This window comes from Myzus persicae, unplaced genomic scaffold, assembly GCF_001856785.1.
Source record: "Myzus persicae strain clone G006 unplaced genomic scaffold, MPER_G0061.0, whole genome shotgun sequence".
Classification (NCBI taxonomy): domain Eukaryota; kingdom Metazoa; phylum Arthropoda; class Insecta; order Hemiptera; family Aphididae; genus Myzus; species Myzus persicae.
The window spans coordinates 27386-51736 of record NW_019100647.1 but is presented as its reverse complement, the minus strand read 5'-3'; the positions used below and the strand labels follow the sequence as shown (position 1 = coordinate 51736).

At 27.1% G+C, this 24351-nt stretch overlaps 2 protein-coding genes across 2 annotated transcripts; both read right to left on the bottom strand.

Annotated features, from left to right (window-relative positions):
- Window positions 1–883: 883 nt before the first annotated feature.
- LOC111038909 (EGF-containing fibulin-like extracellular matrix protein 1) lies at window positions 884–5379 on the bottom strand. The gene is made up of 4 exons (XM_022322186.1): window positions 5174–5379; window positions 3757–3857; window positions 2997–3176; window positions 884–1216 (listed from the first exon to the last, which is right to left on the bottom strand). The coding sequence occupies exons 1-4, from the start codon at window positions 5186–5188 to the stop codon at window positions 1084–1086; spliced, it is 429 nt and encodes a 142-aa protein (XP_022177878.1). The 5' UTR covers window positions 5189–5379; the 3' UTR covers window positions 884–1083.
- On the bottom strand, window positions 5273–10626 carry LOC111038789. Its single transcript, XM_022322024.1, has 4 exons — window positions 10613–10626; window positions 10075–10234; window positions 7302–7502; window positions 5273–5392 (listed from the first exon to the last, which is right to left on the bottom strand). Exons 1-4 carry the CDS (start codon window positions 10624–10626, stop codon window positions 5273–5275), a joined length of 495 nt encoding a protein of 164 aa, XP_022177716.1.
- Between the last annotated feature and the right edge of the window lie 13725 nt (window positions 10627–24351).

The window sequence follows — 24351 nt, the reverse complement described above, 5'->3', positions numbered from 1 at the left end:
TTTTGAACAGTACAACCATGGCCAGCCATTGTTTTCTCTTTTTGAAAAACAATTCAGTGGAATGTCCCTAAATAAGTTGTTCTGATCAATGACTGTTGATTTTCTTCTACCAGTTTAACTAACAGTTTGGCTGATTGGAGTTAAATTAAACCATGACCAGGCTACATGGTAACATAATTTGGAATAACGCAAACCAATTACACTAGCTGTTATGAACTGTGTATCTACGTCAAAATATATTATCTCTACTAATTATCAATTGTTACGTTTTACAACTTTTTTTTTTGTACACAATAATAGAGCTTAATAATAATAATAATATACCTGTTTGGAAACAGTAGGGCCGTTAATAAAATGTTTACATAAATATAACATTAATTTATTTTGTAATTTATTATTCTATAAATTACTTAAATAATAATATTAGTGTTATTTAATATAGAATAAATAAACTTCATTTAAATATTCAAATAAAACAAAGAATAATATGTGAAAAGATGTTTAATATTTAAAAATATTATTTTAGTTTCAAAACATAAGATATGATTTGTAAAGATTGATTTCAAATAATTTTAGTATTTATTAATAATTAATAAGGTACTGTGAAAAATAAAAATATAAAATACGATGCATTGTTTAGCTCTACCTTACATGATATTATTATTCTCAATTTCCCGGAAAATTTATTAAATTCTTCAGAAATGGAATATTTTTTTTTATGTGATTTAAATGTGATTCAATTTTGATTAAAAAATAAAATAAGCGATTTGTTTTTTATCATTGGGTTTATTTGTATTTGTTATTTTAGTACTGTGAGTACGTATATGTAATTATTTTTCGTCCAAAGCCAGACATTTTGAAATAAAAATAATTATTACCATATTGTAATTTAACCATTACTCAGTAAGTACACAACATAATTTCAATAGCTCACTATTGTTATATATGTGCACACTATTATTTATTGAAATAATACGATATTTTGATAAATGATATCCAAGTCATGTAAATATATATATATATATGTCTAAATAGGCAACTTGATTGCATTAATATAATATGTAATATGTAACCTATGTATTTTTACAAAACTTTATTTGTGTCAATTCTGTGATGAACTTGATGCCAAACGTTTATGATGAAATTCCAAATGAAATTTGTCATATTAGTAACTGAAGTTGATGTATCGGTTGCACGTTCATAACGCAGACCATATCTGAAAACAATTTTACATAAATAAATCATTCAATACTTTCTAGTTACATGTTAATTTTATCAAAATAACTTAAAAGTTAAAACTATTTTACTTTTATTTTTTTTTTAAACAAATAAAATAATAATTACATTATACACTGATCAACATTTAAAGAATGCATACTTAATTGTAATTTTTTTTCCTATAGTGATTCTTGTGATGTTTTATAATTTTTTATTTTATTTCATGGGAACATTATAAAAATAATATTTTTCTGATTTAATTTGTGACAGTTTTAGTATGTACATTCTATAAGTTATTTCATAAAATGTTTATCAGAAAACTTTTTGTTTTGTAAATACAATAAAATAAATACATGAAACTTTCAATCTACCAATGATGCATATATGTTTTTCATTTTCTTATATTTTATTTATTGATTTGAATAAAATTATATTTATTAGCAAATGTTGAACAACACGATGGATCAACCAGGTATGAATAACCAAAATCGTATAGGTTTTTAAAATGCTGCTTGATTTTCTATTGTCTTTAAAAGCCTAAATGAAGCGAAGAAAAAGTTGGAAAGTAATGGGAAAAGACTATTGTAAAATGGTGTTTTCTTTTTATTATCTTTGTCAGTGAAAATACTGCTTTTTCCAGAGTTTTCTTTGACCCAATCCATCAATTGGAAATCCAGTATAGTTTGAACTCTGCAAATTTAATTTTCAGGAATAGTTTTTCTACACACGAAGAAGAACTATCGACCATCATGGAAACATTTTGAAGAAATATTAACAAACGTGGTTTTAACCGGGATTCACTTACACAATTCAATGATTTATTATTGCTTCCAGACATATATCACAGCACAGCATTATTGTGCGTTAATTAGATCAAAACCAGTCGATCGTCTATAAAATGCCCGAAACCGGGTAGTTCCATATATCCGGAACGGATTTTTTTAAATTTAATATTTTTATAGATGATAAGGTAAGGTTAGGTGTTGATACTTTGGTTTATTATTTCACAAATAAGTATAGAGATTTTTTCAAAACTATTCTTTGAAGTTGAACCAATCACAAATATTTTACGAATTGTTTGGATTCGATGTATAGAGCTACCTCATTTATTTTTGAGACTCGGCCAAAACTTTGTTTATAAATTAAGCACAAATATTATCTAAATAGTAAAAATAATAATAAAAATAAATAATTCTTGCAAAAAAAAACATTTAGTATACAATAATTAGATATTGTTCCCAATTCCCAATTTTGAAATAATAAAGGTTCAAGGGGGTTTAACACATTACGGTTTTTTTTTTTAATCTCACCATTTAACATAATAACTTAACTATATTATTTTTTTTTTAAATTAATTTGAAATTTGTGTTAGTTATAAGTTAATATTAATTATATAACTATGTGTCTCATGTATTACATAGATCTTGTACATTTTTTTAAATTATTAAGTAAACATTAAAAATGACTTCAAAACAGTTAAATTTGTTTCAAAAAAATATAATTTTGAGGTACTTTAACTCATTTTGTTTTGAAATTGTTTGGATCTTAAAAATTTATTTTATTTTTATGATTTTATGTTATCCAGTAGGTATAAAAAAATGAAAATTCTAGTATTTAGCAGACTATAGTCTATGGAACTAAGTACCTATGCAAATTAAATACTGTTATATTATATTTTGTGTATGGAATATGTTTAAAATAATAATTTATACTTTAAAGTTTAAGTTGAATTGCAAGCTATGATAATCAACCAAAGTTAATGTATGCTAGTCACCAACCGTATTTCCGCACTCCTCACCAACATATCCGGTATACATATTTGCTGTTCTGTTGACCACTGGAATCCCCAGCGACAAATACACTTGTAGCGTCCCGGAAGATTTATACAAATTTCAGACTTGTTATCACACAAATCAAAATTCTTAGTACACTCATTAACGTCAATACACATACTATACCTTAAAAAAGAAAATTATGATATACATATAGTATAAATATTATAATATTATATTATTGATAGCAATTTAAACTAACATAACGTTTTTAAATATATATTTATATATAAGTAGGAACGTATATTTTTAATTTGCTTAAAAACAAAAACACATCTCAAGTAAAGTATATAACATCAAAAAATGATTGGTTATAGTAAAATAATGAATGAGGTTTAATTATGTAAAATGTATGTATATATTTTCATAACAACGGTATTAAAATAATTATTCATTCAAATGGCTCTGTGCGCATTACTATTTAAACTCTTTACTTAATCCATAAATGATTTTGTTTTCTAAAAAAAAAAATATACGAAATATTCCCAAAATATATTACTAATCTCGGTAACTCGAAACATTTGGCACGGCCGATTAACTTATACGCCATGCGTAATTTAAAATATTCACCCAAGTACATTTACAGTAACTATTCGACGTATAAAGGACAAAACAAAAATACCATGGATAAAAATTACTTTCAATTTATATATATATTTACACACATACACTTAATACACTTACATACACTAGGTACATTTCTAACCTTGATTCCCATTCATATCCGGTATTGCAAGTGCATGACACATTCCATTCATTATATATGATAGATGGTAACCAGGTGTTATGGTTCCGAATGAATTTGCACTATTTATAAAAAAAATACATTTTTATTTTTATAATACGAATAATAGACATTTAAGATTATCAAATAAAAATTATGATTCTTAATTGTATTTTTAAAAAAATGTAATGCTTATGTTTTTCGACTATACATTTAAAAACAATTATAATATTATGTGTACGATACGCCAAATTAATATGGCATTCAATCAAATAAGAATTTAACAAATAGATAAACTTTTCTAAACTATCTACTATAATTTATTTAATTTAAAGAACCTTTAAATCGTTCGTAATTTGTAATTCAAGTATAGCATAATATACCTGTGAAATGCAAAACAAAATAAAAACATTTATTTACTTTATTATAATTGTGATGAAATACGATACACTTTTTTGATATCGTTTTTTTCTCAATGTATAATAAAAATAATTTCCATTGAACCATAAAGAAATTGTATGAAATATGTGTTGACTGTTGAATCTATTGAAAAAAGTCAATTGAAAATAAGCAACTAATGTAAAGCATAGATATAGAAAAAGAAATACAGATATAGTTAAATAACAAAAATTACTAATAAGATGGGTCACATTTATTTCTTTACAACTAAAAAAATACATTTAAGAGAATAAAGTTGTTACTTATGTCTTATACCTAATCATATTAACCCTTATAATATGAGATACGGCTACTAGTATATTATAGGTAGGTCAAGTTAGTTTTTATTTAAAATTACGTATATTGCATTTTTTTTTGCCTTTCTAAGTTTATCTCTGTGTGTAGCTTTATAGTTTTGCACGTTCGATATTTAATTAAGTGCTTTAATGTATATTCCAAATTTTAAATGTTGTTTTAAGGGAAAGAGGGTTCCTAAGCTAAAAAATAACCACATTTTTTATTTTCGGTGTACATAAGGTGTAGTAATGTAAATTCAACTTAAAGATGATAAAGTAAAAATATTGTTAAATACTGTGAGTATCATATTTATATATTTTTGAATATTAATTTCGCCATTTTGAAAGAAACAATTTTATTTATTTTTTCAATAATTATTGCCTTTTTTTCTATTACCATATCACGTGGTGTACCATTTAGTGGTATCTGATAACAATACAGAGACAGCTGCGAAAAAATGTTGATATATGTTTCATAATATTCATTAAAAAATTACAATTAATTTAAGGGGATACACAATATTTTTAATACTAAAAAAAATGTAGGTACTATTATGTAAAAATAGTTGATCCGGTCAATTTTTTACCTTGTAATTTCACCAGACTTACGTCTTTAGCATTTCATATATGTATTACAACATACGTATTAGATAAACTAAACTTACACTATTTGCCACCATAGAATTTCGACATGGATTCACGTCTTGACATTCTGTCGGATGCGCAGCCCGTCGTAAAGGGCAGCATTGGTCAGGACAAAAACTTTACAAGGCGCATTGATAAGGGACATTATTAATAGCTCGAAAATCATTTAACTTGTCAGCATTCTGACATTCTCCGATATCATCACAAGATTCGCTAAACCGTGACAGTAAAGTGATGTTCTGGAAAATCAATTCAATTTAACACCTACTCACGGAGAGTGTTTATAACTATAGTAATATCACTATAGGTAAATAATTTCATTATAAAATGTATAATTTAATTGTATGATATTCTTAACAGCAAGTGTGTTCATGTATTAATATTATTATATAAGTAATCAGATAAGACAAAGGAAACAGTCCATCCATTTATTAATTTAATACCAACTCCAACAGTTTGTTTTTACTTAACAAGAAAATTGTTTCATAGATAAATAAGAGACATTTAATAAAATGATGTGTCATAACATTTTAATCAACTATTTAAGTATTATACATGCATTTTCTAACTTAAATTATTATAACTAAATTAGATGTGAATTTGATGAATCTGATAATTATGTATATTTTCAAATAATTTATTTTTACATAAGCTACTAAAATCTATTTTCGGATTTTTCAAGATGGTATAATGATTTATATTATGTTTCTATCATTTTAATTTTAGATAGAAAAGACCGAGGCACTTGTTCTACACTTTTTATAATCTAGTGAACACCGTTCAGTGTACCACGTCATTGAGTCATAGAAATTGATATAATACATATTTTGAATTCAATGATACATCAGTGAAAATGATAAAAAATTAATCTGATCAGAGATAGAAATATGAAAAAATGTTTTTTGTATTTATGTATTTTAATATTAATAAATTGTCAGAAAAACCTATTAGATTCTTCAAGGTTAGGATATTTTTTTTTCTTTTGTGAAAATGTGACGAAACAATTCAATAATTTATTAACAATTATTTAAAGTGCCCTATATATTGCCTACATATTACGCCGTCATACATACATATTACATATCCACACACACACACACACACACACACATACATTGTGACTAACCTATTATTATATTATTAAGAACAATACATAATTGATAATAATATTCAATTTTTTTTAAATATGAAAACAGAAAAGAATACGTTTTGAATAACTTTTTATTTTACATTTTTGGAACATACAAGTTTTGTATAAGAAGTTAACATACCTGAATTTGAAATATTTTAGTGAGTTAAATAAATAGATAAAATTTTTTGTAAATAAAGTCATTGTAAAGTATTTGTCTACCGTACAAAATACTAATCTAACGAATATTACAATATTAATAACAATAACGAACACATTTTAATGTATTATATTACTATTAGTATCATTAAAATACTACAAATTATTAGGGTAAACACCATAATAATAGTTGTAAACTTTGAGTATAAATGAGGTTAATTAACAATGGAGTTTTCGGTAGCATGTATATTATCAGTTTATGTATTAGTAAATTAATTCGTTGTTCATGTTATTACAAGTCTAAATAATAATATAAAAATGGAATTTAATAAATTAAAGATGTACATTACATACAGGATGAATATTTTAACAGTAAAACTGTAAAAGATTATTTTTTACGTCAATTTTGTGTTCACCGGAAAAATACTTTCATATGATTTTAAGTAGGCACATACTTAGTATAAAACAACTATTTAATAAAAAAAAACTAAATTATAATTGTATTAATTTGAAATTGTATTTAATTGTTATTTATTAATTGTACAATGTACATATTGTGTTTTTTTAATTAATAAAATGAATACATAATTAAATATATTGTGACTTTATAACTGATTGAGGTTGACTGAGACGTAGATATATTCGTACAACATAACCAATGAATTACATTTTTCAGTCATTATAAAAAAAAATCGTTTCTATTCGGCATACAGCCAATTTTTGATTTCCTAAGAATTTTGGCAATCTAACTTAAAGAAGGAAAAACTACTAACACACACACACACACACACACACACACACACACACACACTTATTTCACGTATATATAATATTATTTGCAATACATGAAAACCATTCACCTGCATTGTATACCAGCACATGAAATAACTTGCTGTGACCCTCCATCGAAATCTATCCAACGGGCCACGAAAAGGTTCGGGCTTGGTCCAATCTAATGTTTTTAACCGTAAACATTCGTCATTAACCATACGAATATAACCACCATGTTTTTCTACCGTCCAGTTCATTTGTCGCATAATATAATCCGTAGACGAAGTTCTCTACAACAAATACAGATATACGCCAAAAATTCAAGTGAGTTCTTTAAAATGTATGACGATGATATTATTACTACCTATGATAAGTATTTATTTTACTAGTGTAGTTTTATCAGTATTTTTGTTTTATGTTGGTCATAAAAATAAAACGTTTCTTTCTCAGTTGTATTGTTATATATTATTTAATATTTATACATAGGACTTGCTACACATTTAGAAACATTGCCCATTGGTAAAAAGGGGTGAATAAGGACTAGTTATGATCAAAAATCATTTCGTCGTAGAATTTGCCGAATTTACTCTCACCATCATAACCTTAATCACGGGTTATTTTTATTCAGGGTAATTCACCAGGTATGATTTCTCATCTGTTTTTCTTTTATAATGAATTTATTTAAATTATTGTTTTTAGAATTTTTATACAACTTGAAGGCCATATTTTCAAATAATTTCATTTTTATTATATTTAAAGAGTGTCAAGTTTGTATCAGTACAAACTTGTTTCAAATGAGAAAACCTTTTTTAATGTAAATTTTTAAGCAGATGATAAAAAAAACATTTTGATGTATATTATACCTTCAGTAGGACCTTTTATTTTTAAAATAAATATAAATATGTAAATACGAATAGGTATAAACATAATATATACATTTAATTTTTTTTTACCTAACTTCTAAGTATATATAAATAGAAGCTAGATAAAATCCCGTCACTCTTATCACACTCAGCCAAAATATTATTAAAATATAATTTATAATTAGTTCTATCATGTATATTACGAGAATATTATAATTTGTATGTCGAAAGCTAATAAAAAAAAATAAAATATTGGGTTAATAAGTCACCCCACACTACCTACTGAAAGTTAATCGAAATTCCCACAGTTAGTCTGAATAATTAAACTTTATGTTCATTAAAATAGTCCACGGTATAGGTTTAAAGAAATTCAGACTATGATGATTTTTATACTAAAGTAATTAATTAATTATTTATGTTTTAGAAATAATAAATTATCACTTTATAATTATTAAAAATGTTCTGATCATTTTAAGTACTTGATATTACTTTTTAATAGTTATATTTAATATTTAATTAAAAAACATAAGTAAGGGTTCTTATTGTTAGTACAAACAGTTGAATAGCTCAGAAACTGATGGTCTGAATTACGAGATGGATGTATCAACATTTTCGTAAAGATCACCTCTTTAAAAATTATGTGTAAACAAATAGTTATAATTTGCAAATAAGCTGGTGAAAATGATTTATAATTTATTAGAAGATTTCTTATAATTTTTGTTTGGTCTTTTAACTGATATAGCGTATAGAAAGGAGCAGTGATTTGATTATTAAATATATATATGTATATATTATATCTAAACCGTAGTTTGCTTAGTCGACTACTGTTTTGACAGTTTGAGATTTCAGTAACTTTAAGTCCAAGTGTACATCTTGTCCAAGGATTTATTTTGTTGGAATACTAGAGAAGAGGCGGGTATCGGTTCTTCGTGATTCAAATCTTGTGATTGAGGGTGAAATTCATTTGGCAGGAATATTTGTCTATATATATAATATGTCCTGGTTTCATCATGATTTACTTATTTGGTAGTAAAGCCTGGATTCGATTTAATAAAAGAAATATCTGTAGGGTAATATCATTGGTACTTTTGTGATTGAGGTCGATTAGAATCTGGTCGATTCCTATTTTCTATACATTTGTGAACATGGGTTCATAAGAAAGTTGTTAAGTCTGGGTGTTTTTGTTAAACGAAAATCAATTTTGTCTTCGATAAATATAATTTATTATTTTGCTTTAGTTGTGGAACTTAAGGATTTTTATACTGTGGCAGTATGTGTCTGGTTTTGTAAAGTATTATGCGGTGACCGTAGTGTTCAATTCACGTAAATCAACAACTTACATGTGTATTGTATCAATATATAATTTAATTTAATTAATACATGAATATAAATAAATATCGTCATCGTCAGGTGGATAATAATATGAACTAATGAGGCAATCGGTATGTAGGGCAACAAAAGATAAGATGAGAGGCGAGCTTCTGTTTTTACATGTTACTTTTGCGAAGTGATAATGAAATATAATAATATATACTCATAGTATCCAAGGGGGATTTAAAATGGATTGACGTAATGACGTATATAATATTAATTAAATTTAAAAGTATAATTAGATTTTTTTTTGTGGAAACCTACTTACAAAAAAAATATGATATTCACCATTTCGAATTTAAAAAAAAAAAAACTAGAAGGAAGCAAAATTTGACTGAAAATTAGTGCACAATCCACCACAAATACTAAAATCTATTTAAACTGCACCCATATATTTGTATTACATTTTAAATTGGCTGAATTAGGACTACTGACTTTTCAATTAATTAAAATACTATGATTAATAATTTAAATAATTTAAATTAAAGAAATTTATTTGCTGGTTAGTAAGACGTGTCAAACGTACCTCATAGTTAAGTAGTTTCTTATTTCATTCAATAAGTAGTGTAACATTTTATTATAAAATATAGTACCTATAATTATTAATCATGCATGTAAATCATATTACCTGTAAATGTGTTTCAACCACGACGTCTTGCAAGTACTTTAAACAAATTAGAAAGTCTCGTGAACACTTTTCAAATACTTCCCAATGAAATGTTATCAAAGGAGGTATGGGAAACCGAGCATGAAAATATGAACTGTTTTCGTCATTTTTCACGTAAAACCTTGTTTTTAAAAAAAATTGTCATTAATATCATCTATTAATTATTATTTATTGTATTAAGTAATTTTAATCTGTAAAATTAAAAACAATAAAAAATTAGGTACAAATACTGTTCAATAATATTATTTAAAGTCGATAACTATTTTGCATTTTAATAGGTACTTTTAAGTGTTTTGTATTATCTTTGGAAGTATTCGAATTATTCAACTAAGAAATAGCTGTCTTTCGAGCTCTCTTTAGCTGCATAGTATGTTACAGCGCTTACAGTAGTCGGACAGCGATTTTCGTGGACTACCATGGTATCGCTTATAACAATTTTTTGGAAGTTTACATCTACATCTACATACATATTCGCTTGCTGCAATCTCCACACAGTTACCAGATTTGAGCCATAACGTGGTGCACATAAAAGTGAAAAATTGCTTCGAGGTGACAACATATTATAATACGTATAATGGAATATATTTAACCAAGCGAGTTGCATATTTATTTATGATATCCGGTAATAATATTATGTGAATCTACAATGTTTTTTTAGATAAAATATTTTGGTTGGGTGGTTTTATCATTAAAAATAACCATACTTTGATGAAATATCTCTACGGTACAACATTATGTTACAAATATAATTTTTTTACTCCCTGTTTATGTACACATTACGCATAGCTGCCTAAGTATTTTTTTATGAATCTTGTAGTTTTTTATTTTTTACGAAACTATAAGTATTAATTAAGCAAAAAAAAGTTTTAATAGTTTTTGTTATATTATAAACTGGAATTGTATTTATAATACATATATCTATATTTAACTTTATTATAGTTATTACGACTATAACAGTTCATAATTATGAGTTAATTGTGCAGTCTGCAATAAAAAAAAAAAAATATATTTTTTATTTAAAATAGAATATTTTTAATACTCACCAACAAAATATTTGATTTTACTTGAATTATAAATTGTGAACACATACAGCAAGAGTCACAAAATCGTACCTAACGGCGGAATCGGATAATAATATTTGTAATAGGAAATCGTAAATTCTCGGAGAACAAACCTAACTATATCATAACCGTGCTACGAAATATTGTAATTTAACCAAAAGCGGAATCCAAACGTTCCTACTGCTCACGTATGGACACTATTTCCTTTCGCTGCCGTGTACCCGGATATCGTATCCCATAATTCGCCGTTTTCCCGGACGTTCCTACCCCAGACAATTAAACTTATTTAAATAGGAAATGTAAACACGCCGGTCTGTATGTTATTACCATTTTGACCTGTACCACCGATACACCATACCAGACCATATTATAATGTTATAATAATATTATTGTTAATGCCGTTACCTCCTTAATTCGCCTTGCTTAAAGGATTATTACCATATGAGCCGTAAATATTAAAATCGTTAGGTAGGTACCTAAACATTAATTACTTTTAAACGGACTATATATTTTATCAAATGCTATTTAGAAGTGTTATTTAAATATGTGTTGTCGTAATTATAATATTTTCCCAAAAAACAATATTGATGAAAACGATTTTGTGGTGGACAAAAGGTATAATATACCATTAGTAGCTGGATAAAAGTGAAAATTAATTATAAATCGTGATCAATAACCACTCAAATTACATAATATGCTTTTATACTTTTTGTATTCCTTAATTTATTTATTACAAATATACAAGTACTTTATGATAGCTGTAAGCAAGTATATGCAGCTTATTTTAATTTTGAACTAAAACAGATGAATTAACTGCACTAAAATGAATAATGTTAAAACGCAATTAATTAGTTAATTATTTGAAGAGACTTATTTTATACTTAGTATAATTATTGCAAGTCTTAACCCCTTGTTGATGATTATCAGTGTACTCAATATTATATTAGGGTCTATATTTAATGCGACAACAACAACATTTTACTTTTGATTACATTTTGATAATCCTTTGTCGGGAAAAGAAAAGTACTATCAAACATATTATGTACGACGGTGTCATCCTTCCCCTCAATATTTATTTTCCATCAAAAAGTTCTTAAACTGTAAAAAATGAATATAACACGACACCTTTTTGAAATTTTAAAGTCAATAATAATACCTAGTACAAAAAGGAGTATTTTCTGTGGTTAACAATATAAATATTAGCTAACTAATGTTGTTTAATAATTATTGCCGTTTTATAAGCTTATCAAATTCAATTATATGGTATTTCTCCATCTATCTATTTATATATTTCATAAAAATAATATTATTCGTTAGTACTCGGTAATGGCGAAAACCAAAAAGCTATCAAAGCCATATTCAAATATTAGGTTAGTTTTGGCACTTCCGTTGTCTTTTGTTTTGGTTAGATACCGCAAAAAAAAAATTCTTTACGAGCTGTACATCGTTTACGGGTCTCCTAGTTATTTTACAATATATTTTATAACGGGGAGTCATACAAGACTAAGTGCACTTAGTCCGCAAGACTATTATTGTTCACCGTTGTGGATTTTAACCTGATTATACGTAATTTGACCTGTAGCATAATGTAGGTAGGTATATGTAAATAATATTTATTAACTATATCTGTCCACGTTCATAAATTCGTAATTATAACATACAATAGTAGGTACTTCGATAGTGTTGTGATTTAAGAGTTTAAAACTTTAAATATTGGAATATTAAAATATTAATTAAAAATAAAAAAAAAAAAATAATAATAATAATTAAAAATATATTTTAATATTGTATGTTATTAATAGATAATAATAATAACAATAAACAATGGTGTACTATTATTATAATACGACATAATATGCACTGTCAGTATTTTTTTATTATAAAATATTTAACGGTACTGTATTTATTTATTTTTTTTAACCTAAGACGTTATTTTTGAGCTTACCTTCGATCAAAGTCGTTAAACTTATGTAGCCTTAAATAAAATGCTACGTCCAGTACTGCTTCGTCAGCCCAAGTTTCTTCGACACCTACCCCCGCAATATTTTCTATGCCGTCCGAATAAAATATGTTATCGTCGACGAATTTCCCCCCTGGGAGGAGCGTTAGAACTACAACAAACGTGACCAACATGATAATACAAGTCACGCTACAATCATACACTACAATATTTTATTATATTGACGTAATAATATTAATATGTACGGTCAATCGTTTTTTTTTTTACAATGATGAATCGCCATGACAATGTCACACATACTGATTAAAATAGTATATTGTCCAATACTATTTATTAATATCAGCTCTAAATTACTAAATTACTCTTAATTATTGAATTGGTTAAGTTTGAGTTTATATTCGTTGTGATTAGGTACCTATACTATAATATTATATTAGGTATATTTTTCAAAATTGAAAATCTTAATAAATGGTCAAAACAATGGGACAAAAACAACTGCACAATAAAAAATACAAACAGTTGTATTCAATATAACATCCTATTTGTGGTCAGAATATGTAGTTTTAATCTGAATGAAATCTTAATTTTCATTCTTATATATTCAAAATGCATATAAGTATATAGGTATCATGTCAGAATATCCACAGTTCAGTCATTGTGAAATTCTCGATATTTTCGGTGGCCGCTTGATAATGATATTATGTCAATTCGAAGACAATAAATGACTAGAAATTCGATTCTTTTGGATATTGTTGTGCACTTGATCTTAAATTATTATTGTTGGTTTAGTTTTGGACTTTCCGTACACTTGATATTTTCAATAATTCGAGGTTATCGGTGGCCGATACTTCTGGGTATCGGCCATTTCGTTTTTAGTTTCGTGCACATTTCACATTTCGACGAATTTATTTAACCGGCTGACGGTGGTGACGGTGGTTTAGGTATCTATTACAACTATCTCATCGCCAGCGCGATATAATAAAAATCCGTTTACACGCGCTATCGGCCGCCGAGGATTACCATAAAATAAACTTAAGTGTGCAATAAAAGCTATATCGGTTGCGCTGCAGTGTTGGAGGTTATTCGTTAGCGTACGTATATTATAGTAGTGTGTGCGTGCGTGTGCGTGTGTGCGTGTGTGCGTGTGTGCGTGTGATCGTGTATATAGAAGGCGCCCAAGAGATTATCCATTAGAGACGCTGTATATCGCGAGTATCGTGCCGCTCGTCTGTGTATGTGTTGTACGTCCTTATGGCGCGCAAACTACCGGGGGCCCGGCTATTTGACACCGTGCCAACTAACCTGTATAAATAACGCGTGAGATTCGTGTCCCGCGGTGTATACTGCCGCTCAAACCCCGGTGGAGAGTATAAGGGTGGGCTGGGTTGGGGCTGATAATGGCCGTCTTCCGAAAGACGCTGGATATAACCGCGCATCCCTCCCGGAGATGGAAAAGAACGGCTGCTGCGGCAACGATATCATCCCTCGTCGTAGTCGTCGTCGTCGTCGTCGTCGTTGACCTAAATCTATATGCGGGCCGAGGCCTATATAATATAACTGGATGCGTGACATTACAGTGTTATAATATTATCTACGCTGCCGCCGAGAAAAATTCGATGCCAATAGTAATAGTTATCGATTACATGGCCGTCGTTATTTTTCCGGCGTGCGCCCGACCCGCGTCCGTTTTTTTGGCAGATTTAATTAGTCGTAAAGTGCACACACAGGTGTATACGCGACGGTACGCGATGATGGTAATTTCTCAACGAACAAGAGTGCAGGACCTGCCTAAAAGCCGACGTGGCATATGACTTTAAATAATATAATGCCATTACGACTGTCAGAATCCGTTTTCAAATATAAATAATTCATCATCATTAAAATATTATTATTCTGATCCTGCATCATTAGCTGCATCATGTGAACTGTGGAGTCTTACATTGATTTGTATAGTTGTAGCAAAAGTTTGTAAGCAAAAAAAAAAAAAAGATGGCGTTCATTGATTATGTTATATTCAAATATTCTATACGAGGAGCGAATAATGTAAACTACAATATAATATGCAAACATAAATAAATATTAATTTATTTTTATCACTTTTTAACATAATAATATTAACCTACAACGATATTCACTAAAAATACGTTATAATAATATAATCCCAAATATACGGTTTTAGTAATTGTACTTGAAAGAAGCGACCAAACTTTAATGGTTTAAGTATGAATTATTACTAGAAAATATATAATAATGTTACATTTAATATTTATGTTTCAAGTGGAAAAAAGACGAATAGTTTAACTAGAACAAATTTTTTTTTTAAAACTTCTTCCAGAGAAGAACTTTAACGAGATTTGCATATTTTACGAAAAATAATCTACTCAGAATCGTTTTAAAAAATGCAATGATTAATAATTTAAATTTGGTTCACTTATTATACCTGGTTATATTTACCCACCAACAATTCAATTCAAATGAGACTGAATCCTGGCCAAACGCATGATCATTCCAATATCAGCTTCAAAAACTATCACATTTAAAAGCTTTGATGTCTTCGGTGGAATCGTTATGCGCATCGAATATTTGATAAGTTTGTTTTTCAAACGTGTTTCGGCAAAAAAAAAAAATCTTCCGATAAGGGTTCACGACTACACAAAAGGGCACATTTCCAGTCACTGATAAAATTTAAGTCGTTTTATTCCGAAACCACGATCTCTAAAACTATGTTCAAACTCCGACAATAATTACAGGGGTTCATCCGCTATTTCCATAATCCGTTTATGAGTACACCTATGCGATCCTTTTTTGGTTAACGTTATTTTCATTTCAAGAACCACTCCTTAGCGTATAGCGTATACGACAGTGTGCAATAAAACTTTTATTGCGGTTTTGTCGGTGGAACTCGGTTGCTTACAGAGGGATCGTAAAATTGACTTCTAATATACGCTGTAATAGTTGTAATATCAAAGTCAGCTAACGTGTTTCAGAATTCCATTTTGAGAAACTATTATTTAAATGTATGGTCTATAAAATGTTCCCTGCAGATCAGGATTTGGTTGACTGTTTTCTCGCTTGGAAACAAATTTATTTCTTCAAATAAATTGAAAAATATATTTCAATTGTCATAATAATAATATACATAAACCATGAAAACATATATTTTGAAGACCTTTATCAACTGGTGACAATTTTCATAACGTATTGGATATTTATACTTTGTACTTTCAGCTAAAAACTCAACATTACATGTTGACAAGTAATACTTGTAAATTATAAAACCCAAATAACAAGTACATTTTGAACAATAATACGAAATCACAGAACTTAAAAGTTGTAATATCATAGTTAACTCTACTTTTTTATGCTTGACTAGTTCAATAAAAATGCACATAAAAGGCTTAACCACAGTTAACCTATATTTTTAAATATACCTAGTAAATTCGTAAATAGTGGAATAAAGTTATGGAGTAGACCTTTTGAAAAACTAAAAAACCAATATTTCTGTTTTATTATTTAATTTATATTACAGTATCGTTTTTCATTCAATTGAATATAACTATAATATACATTATAATATTATCTAGATGCTTTGAATAATATTTTTATTTTAACTGTAGGTATATTGATGCATAATTTGAAATATTGTAATACCGCTACATTTGTATTGAATTGCAGGTTTATCGGTTGCAATATTATTATAGCACTCTTTAATGCAAAGTACTTGAAATATTGGTCATTAAAATAAATTACCATATCGGACACTTATGAGAATAGTTTATTCATACTAAACCAATGGGTAACTGTATTATCGGAAAATATAACCACCGATTGAACGCCTTCATTTTCATTCGTTGTGATAATAATTTAGAAACCAAAAACCATGGCCATTCAACGTATTAAATACCATGGCTTAAGATGTACCCAACATGTGCCACTGCATAGATAATATAGACTCAGGTTAGCTGAGTGTAAAATATAACATTTACTGTCGAACGTAACTAATAACACGAATGACGAGTAGATGTACGGATTTCACGAGAATTGCCTATGACGGGTCATGGTTGTTTTAGTGCCTATTCATATTATTCTAAATTTTAGTATAGCCTTATAATTTAAAACGTTTCTAAAAAAATTGTAAAATCAATACTGCTCAGTGAATTTTAATGACTGAACATAAGATATTTTATAATCTAGATGGAAAACCATATGGCAAAATTATGAATAATATATGTTAAGAGCTTATGAGATAGTAAAGTATTATGGGCGGGGAAAATAAGCGGATAGAAAATATTGCTTAAACGAAATTTTGAACAGGGATGTGACTTATTACCATCTAAATATTCTAATTAAATTCATCTCAATTATATTTTAAAATATTTTTATAGTGTATAATAACGTCTATGTTAGCTTCTAAGGCTGAATCTAAATATTTGTTGCAAAAGTATCAAACAGTAAAAAAATAACTTAAATGTTGACAAAATGAAGCAATTTCCTTATAGCCTACATTGATTGTAGGCATGACATTAGTTAATTGTATGCATATTTTTACTTTTACAAGTTTTAAACACCTACTTTACATAACTGAAAACCTATTATGCTTGTATATATATTTTTTTTATTCAGAAAAAATGTAAGCAACAAAGGTTATTTGTTTTTGATAATAAACAGCATTAAATAACATAAAAGTTAATTACCTATAGAACGTTAACAATCATTATAATACTCGTCTATGTTGGGTTGAATAATATATTCGTCGAAACTGTTAATATAATATATTGATAGTACTCTGTTATTATAATTTGTATAACTGTTAGGGTAACACCATACTGGGGCAGTTTCTTAGTGGCCATTAGAAACGTATGTGTAAACCTGGTATGGCCTTTCCGAACTAAACATTTTTTATCTTCTGTTAAGACTCGGGTTTTGACAATCATGGATTGTGTTTTTACTTTTTATAAGTTTAGTCCGTTGTCTCAACCAGTTTTTTATTAATTTTATTTGTATTAAGTTTTTAATTTTTGGTTCGATGTCAGAATATAATGCGATGTTTAGATGCTATACGTTGTTATTTGTGTGTGGCATCTTTTTCTGATTTATCTGCAATTCCGTAACCTTCTATATTTGTGTTACCCAAATGAAGGTGATCCCTGCTTTTTAACTTAATGGTTTATCGAAGGCTGATGGGTTTGTTGTATATTGTGCTATCCGTGGTACTTAGAGTGCTTTATGTTTTGTCGAGAATAATTATACTGTTATGTTACTTGTATAACATGTTTTCTCCCGTTCTTAAAACAAGTATATTGTTTTAAGTATAGTTATTGCTTCGACCGAGTATAATATGGAACATTCATTCTGAAGTCTCTATTAATACCGCATATTATCAAGAATATTAATCGATTTGACTTTAAAGTATGACAGTATTGAAATTTAAATTTTTTAACTAGGTATAAAATATCAACGTTCAATATTTAATTTGACAATTTTATAAAATACATACCAAATATGCATTGTGTTTCAGAATTGGTTACCTCGAAAAATATTTTATAAGTACCTATGTAATATAAACATGACCCTGTAGTGCTGAAATGGGGTCGCGTTTGGAATTTAAAAATAGGTTTTGGAAAATCGTAAAAGCTCATCTTGAAACTTTTGTCACCGGTTTAGCCTTATTCCCTTTTGAATAAATAACGAAATCGTGACCAGTACCTACATGCGTACTTCATATGTATATGGTATATTCACAACTTTATTCACATCACACGCGCAGCACACACATAGCTGCAACGTTATCATAATTCTCATGTCTGTTTGTTTTTTTAGGAAATTTTATTTTTATCATGCATAATCTTTCGATCCTATACCTGGATATTAAACCGACTGGAAATACCATGTGCTTCAATTTAAGGCTTATGAGTTAACGTGTTATGTGACACACATATAATGTAATACAATAAAATATGGATGCTAAAATATTATTATAATATATGAGATATTTAAACACAATAGCAATTGTGCGTGTTTGTATTAATTGTATTTGTATTTATTTTAATTGAGTTGAGGCTTCAACATCTAAAGTAATTAGCCTATAGGTTATTTAGTTGGTTTAACTGTGAGGGAGGGTACAGTTTGTTAGAACATGTGCATATGATGATGTGTCACTAAAACCCTGGTGACTAACCAATCCGGAAACTAGTGAAACTGGCTGTTGATGATTGGCCTCAGAACATGTATGTGACTGCGGTCAATCACCTCAACATACCAGGGCCACTTTATACTACATATTTGTAACTAAATAATAATTATTTTAAATACGAGTATGACGATATTTTATCCTGGTTTTATCAAACGTGTTTTGTATCAAAGAAATTTGAGATGAGAAAAGTTCTTAAATGCTCACTAGATAAAATACATAATTGGTTGATATTTCTTTATCGAATTTTATATGTTATTTTCTTTTAACGAGTAGCAGCGAGGTCATAATAAAGTAGACGAGTGGTAAGTACAAGGACCACTATGGTAAGGCATTTTAAGTACAGTGTAATTCTTTTTATAAGAACAAATTATTTAAACTGTATATTTAATGGAAAATGTTATGTTTATTTTATAATATTAAATAATTAGTGTTGTTTCCATTTTTTTATGATAGTGATTGGTATATAAGGATTATAAGTTATTAAATAACTACAATCTTCCCATATTTTTAATATACTCATTGAAAACAGAGTGTTATCCTGAAATGATTTACTTATGTTTAATTATTAAATACTAAATGTATAGTTTATTTTTTATGAGTAAGAATTATTTTAAATTGTATCCACTCATTTCCATATTAAACAATTCATTACAATATATTATTAGGTATTTATAAATAATGTTATTAAACAATTCAAAATCCAAAAATAAATATGATAACAATGAAAAAGATTAAAACCTCTCTAGTTTGTATTAAATTACACAATAGTGATTATGATATTAATCAACAACAACATCTAACCTGACTTTAACCAAATACTGTAATTATGTGTTATTCAAAATTGTCAGCGGCTTAAGGAAATGTTTGGCGTACTATTATTTCAAATAAAAAATTTATTTTTTCATTTAAACTTTTACACGAGGTATAATTTGCTTATAAATGTTTGAGACAGATTACAACTTTTGAGGTACAAAATGTGTATAAAATATTACAAAGTCAACGATTTTTTTTTAATGTTTTGGGTTTGTCAAACTTTTGATCCGATAAAACGGGTTTAAACCAAAGAAAAAGAAAATGTTACGACAAAGTTATATTTTAATTCTGTTGTATTAAACAGTCAGAGATTACTGTGAAAATATTTAACAATTGCTAAATAGACATAATACTCTAATGTACAACATAACTAAAAACAGTCCATGATTACAATCTTTCAGCTTGAAATAAAATATGTAGGTCACTTATTATAAATATATGATTTTAGTTTATATGAAATAATAATTTATATAATTTTGATCAAAACAAAACAAAAATAAACTAGCAGGAGAAAAACCCACTCTACTATTCTCCACTGGCCTAATAATCTTTCACACATAATAAAATAAATGATTATTAACAGACTAAGAATAGAACATACTACTCACCTACGGATATTCAATGTCTCATGAGGAAGATCTACTATGTATGACGGGCGTAAACCAGTTTTGAAAATTAATTATATATTATTAATTATATTATACATTTTCAAATTAAGCAGTAAAAAATAATTCTAAGTTGTTATAGAATTATATTCGGTTTTGAATTATTTTTAATCAGAATAATTAAAAAAATTTCGCAAGTCACTAAATAATATGTCTCGAATTCTCCATGTATTATAAATTCACTAGATAATGTATACATTTATATTCTAAATAAGATCATTCTAAATTCCGACATTTAACGAAATAGCATCAATATTATAAAGAATAATCAATATAATGGATTAATAATTATTGGATATATTACAGAATTGTGCACACATTGATTTAAGATAAAATCATAATTAAGTCTTTTTTATTTATATCCAATATATTTATAATATTGCTTTTTCTCAAACTTTAAAGTAGTTATATAATCACATAATAATCAAAATGAAATCGTTTTACACGCGTACAAGTATCTATTACAAAATTAATATTTCAAAATGTAATTTTAAATTAAATTATCATACTTGGATAGCTTTTTAGAACAAAAGTTACCAACACACGTGTCTGTATACACTATACAATATACTTATAATATATACCTAGTTTACATCATTTATGTATATTTCAATGTTAATTAATTTTAAGACTGATTTGTTATGGTTTAGGTAGTAGGTTCTTATATTAAAGCAAAATAAAATACTTATATTTTATTAAAATACTTAAATATAAACAGGCCATTGATATAACTCATTAAAATCCAAAAATAATATAAAATAGAGTTTTTTGAATTCTTTTTACATTTTTAATTCTTTTTTTTTTTAAGTCATAAACCGTTGTACATATTTCGATATTTTATTTATTAAAGGGTAGATGTATACATTTGCTCCAGTTTAAAAAGTAATTTATTCGAGGTTTGTAAAATAAAAGTTCAATAACAGTAGTTATTTCTTTGCCAGTCAAATATTATTTATTTATACTATTTTATTATTTACTTTTTGAGATATTTAAAACATACATATATTTTTGTTATACAATTACCAATATAATTAAAATATGTTTTCATTACTTTTAATAGGTACCTATTAATTATTTTCCTAACCTAACAGAATTGTATTATTATAGTAATTGTTAAAATATGATACACTACTATCGCAACTAGGATAAATATTAAAAAGCTGAAATTTTTGTTCATTATGTTCGACCTATATTGTTTGAAGAACAAATACATTGCATGCACATAAATTTGATAAGTATAAATGTAACAGCTATAAAATAAGTTTAATGTTAAATGTGATAAGTATGTATAGTTGTTGAAAACCTAAATGAGAATTTTTATTAAGATTCTTTTTTTCAAAAAAAAAAATAAATGTGGTTTTATGCTACCTATCGAGATGAGCAAAACGCCCGGTGGCTTTATTGTATTTCGTCCGCCTTTTTATTGTTTAGGTTTAATAAATAAATAATAATATAATTTCGAGTTGTGCCAATCGACTGTATACAATAGCGCTAGAATATAAACTTAGTTCTGAATATCAACTATTTCTAATACGCAATTTCTGAAAGTATATTGCTAAGCTAAAACATTGAACAATACTTTTTCTGCCAAATCTAATTTTTACAAGATCTAAAGCATAACGAGGTAAATGTAAGGCCTCTTCACGTACTACCCTCAGTAGGACTATTGACACAAAAAATAAACATCCATGTGTAAAAGAAATCCTACTTCCAACATTTTTTCGTTTTATATATTCCTCAGGAAGATAATGGGCCCCACTGTACATGTTCGTGTTGGGACTCGTGGGTCTCGATTTGAAACATAAATTTATTAAATAGTAAGTTAATATAAATCAAATAATTACGATATCATATATTATTATGATCATTAACCTTTTTACAAACTTTCAATCATTTTTTAACAATTTTTATATTACTATCTTGTATCGATAACCTTAAATTTAGTTCGTAATTTATTGAATAACGCAAATATCTAGAAATTAACTAGAATGATTTATACCGACATTGCATTGTTTATAATTTATAATTTATACTTAAAAAAGCTAATTACTTAATATATTTACTTATTATAAATTACAGTGTAACGATATGTTATTGTTTATATGTTTACCAAAGTATTTGTTATACTATTTGCAATTTGGATCATACCATATTTATGTGATTAAATTGTTCAAATCCAATAAATACAACAATAAGACCATTATTTAATTGGGTACCTAAGTCAGGATAGGAAATATCTGAGGTATAAGTTATAGGTTTTCTATTTGAAAATAAATATGAAAAATAGAACAACGTATTAATACCGAACATCGATTCATATCGATGTATATACAAAAAAAATCAAATGGGCTATAAACAATTATTTTGAATGGAATTTATAAAAAAATATTTTAGTGAAAGCCTGAAATCATTATTTTTAAAATTATAAATCATAAAATTATAAAAACTGAGTGACGGTTAGTGGCAAAACCCTATGTTCTATGTTAAATTTGAGCTTGATTCGTTGCCAAAATCAAACTATCGATTACACTAGTCTTGCCAGAAAATTCCTCGAAATATTTTTTTGTTCCTTATAGTAATTTCTCACACCACTAACATTTTCTTGTCACATGTACCACTTGACGAGATTTCTTTTCTGTTTTACTGCGTACGTCACGACACCCATTATTACAAAAACAGTAGATAACATTTGCCAAAAACAAAGCAACCACGTTTGCTATGAAATGTAAATTTTTTTTTTTTGAGTCTAGAAATATTAATTAACACCAATAAATTGTTGTTTCGAAATTTAGAATATTAGACAGACAAAGATTATAAATATAATATAAATCAAATACTCATTATAGGTAATCATGACTGTATTTATTTTATACATAATGTTATAATGTTTACTAAAATCAATATTATTAAGCAACACCATTATTAATCAGTTTTTAAAAATAATATATCATAATGTGATGTAATTTTAACTAAAAATAATTGTATGGACAATTCACAATTCACAACTTACAATCAGTCAATAAAATTGGAATTAGTAATCATGTGTGGATCGGCCCACCGGGAAATCAAGATTTCTCTGGCAGTCCCTTATCTATATTTTACTCAAAGGCCCCAAAAATATTTTTAAATTATCATTTGATAATTCTAGTAGCAGCTTACAGTATTCAGGCAAATGTATACACCTCATTCGCGACCTTTGTATGCGTGTATACGTATCTCAATTTTACGGATTCGTTCGAAAAATTACGGTTAATAACAATAAATAAAACATCATTTTTAGAACTTTTATAGCACATTTCAAAGTTTATCGAGTAGAAATCTTTGAATAAAATGTTGATTTTAGTTGGAATGCACTAAAATCTCTAAGCTCCTAAACAAAATTAAATTCGAGTTTTATTGTGTTCAAAAACTTAAAATTTGTGAAAAATAAAACAAAAACGAAAAATTGCAAAATTGTTTTGAGTTAGAAAGTCATACATTTTTTTTTTTTCTTTCTAAGATTTTGAAATTGAATACGAAAGTCCTTATAAGTTTGTCTACTTTTAT

Excerpts from the sequence above, each read along its gene's own strand:
- LOC111038909 (XM_022322186.1), bottom strand. Across the intron at positions 3,177-3,756 it reads GGATATGAATGGGAATCAAG|GTATAGTATGTGTATTGACG; the intron begins GTTAGAAATGTA and ends TTCTTTTTTAAG. Across the intron at positions 1,217-2,996 it reads GTGAGGAGTGCGGAAATACG|ATATGGTCTGCGTTATGAAC; the intron begins GTTGGTGACTAG and ends AATTGTTTTCAG.
- LOC111038789 (XM_022322024.1), bottom strand. Across the intron at positions 7,503-10,074 it reads TGGTTGAAACACATTTACAG|AGAACTTCGTCTACGGATTA; the intron begins GTAATATGATTT and ends TATTTGTTGTAG. Across the intron at positions 5,393-7,301 it reads TGTGCTGGTATACAATGCAG|AACATCACTTTACTGTCACG; the intron begins GTGAATGGTTTT and ends TTGATTTTCCAG.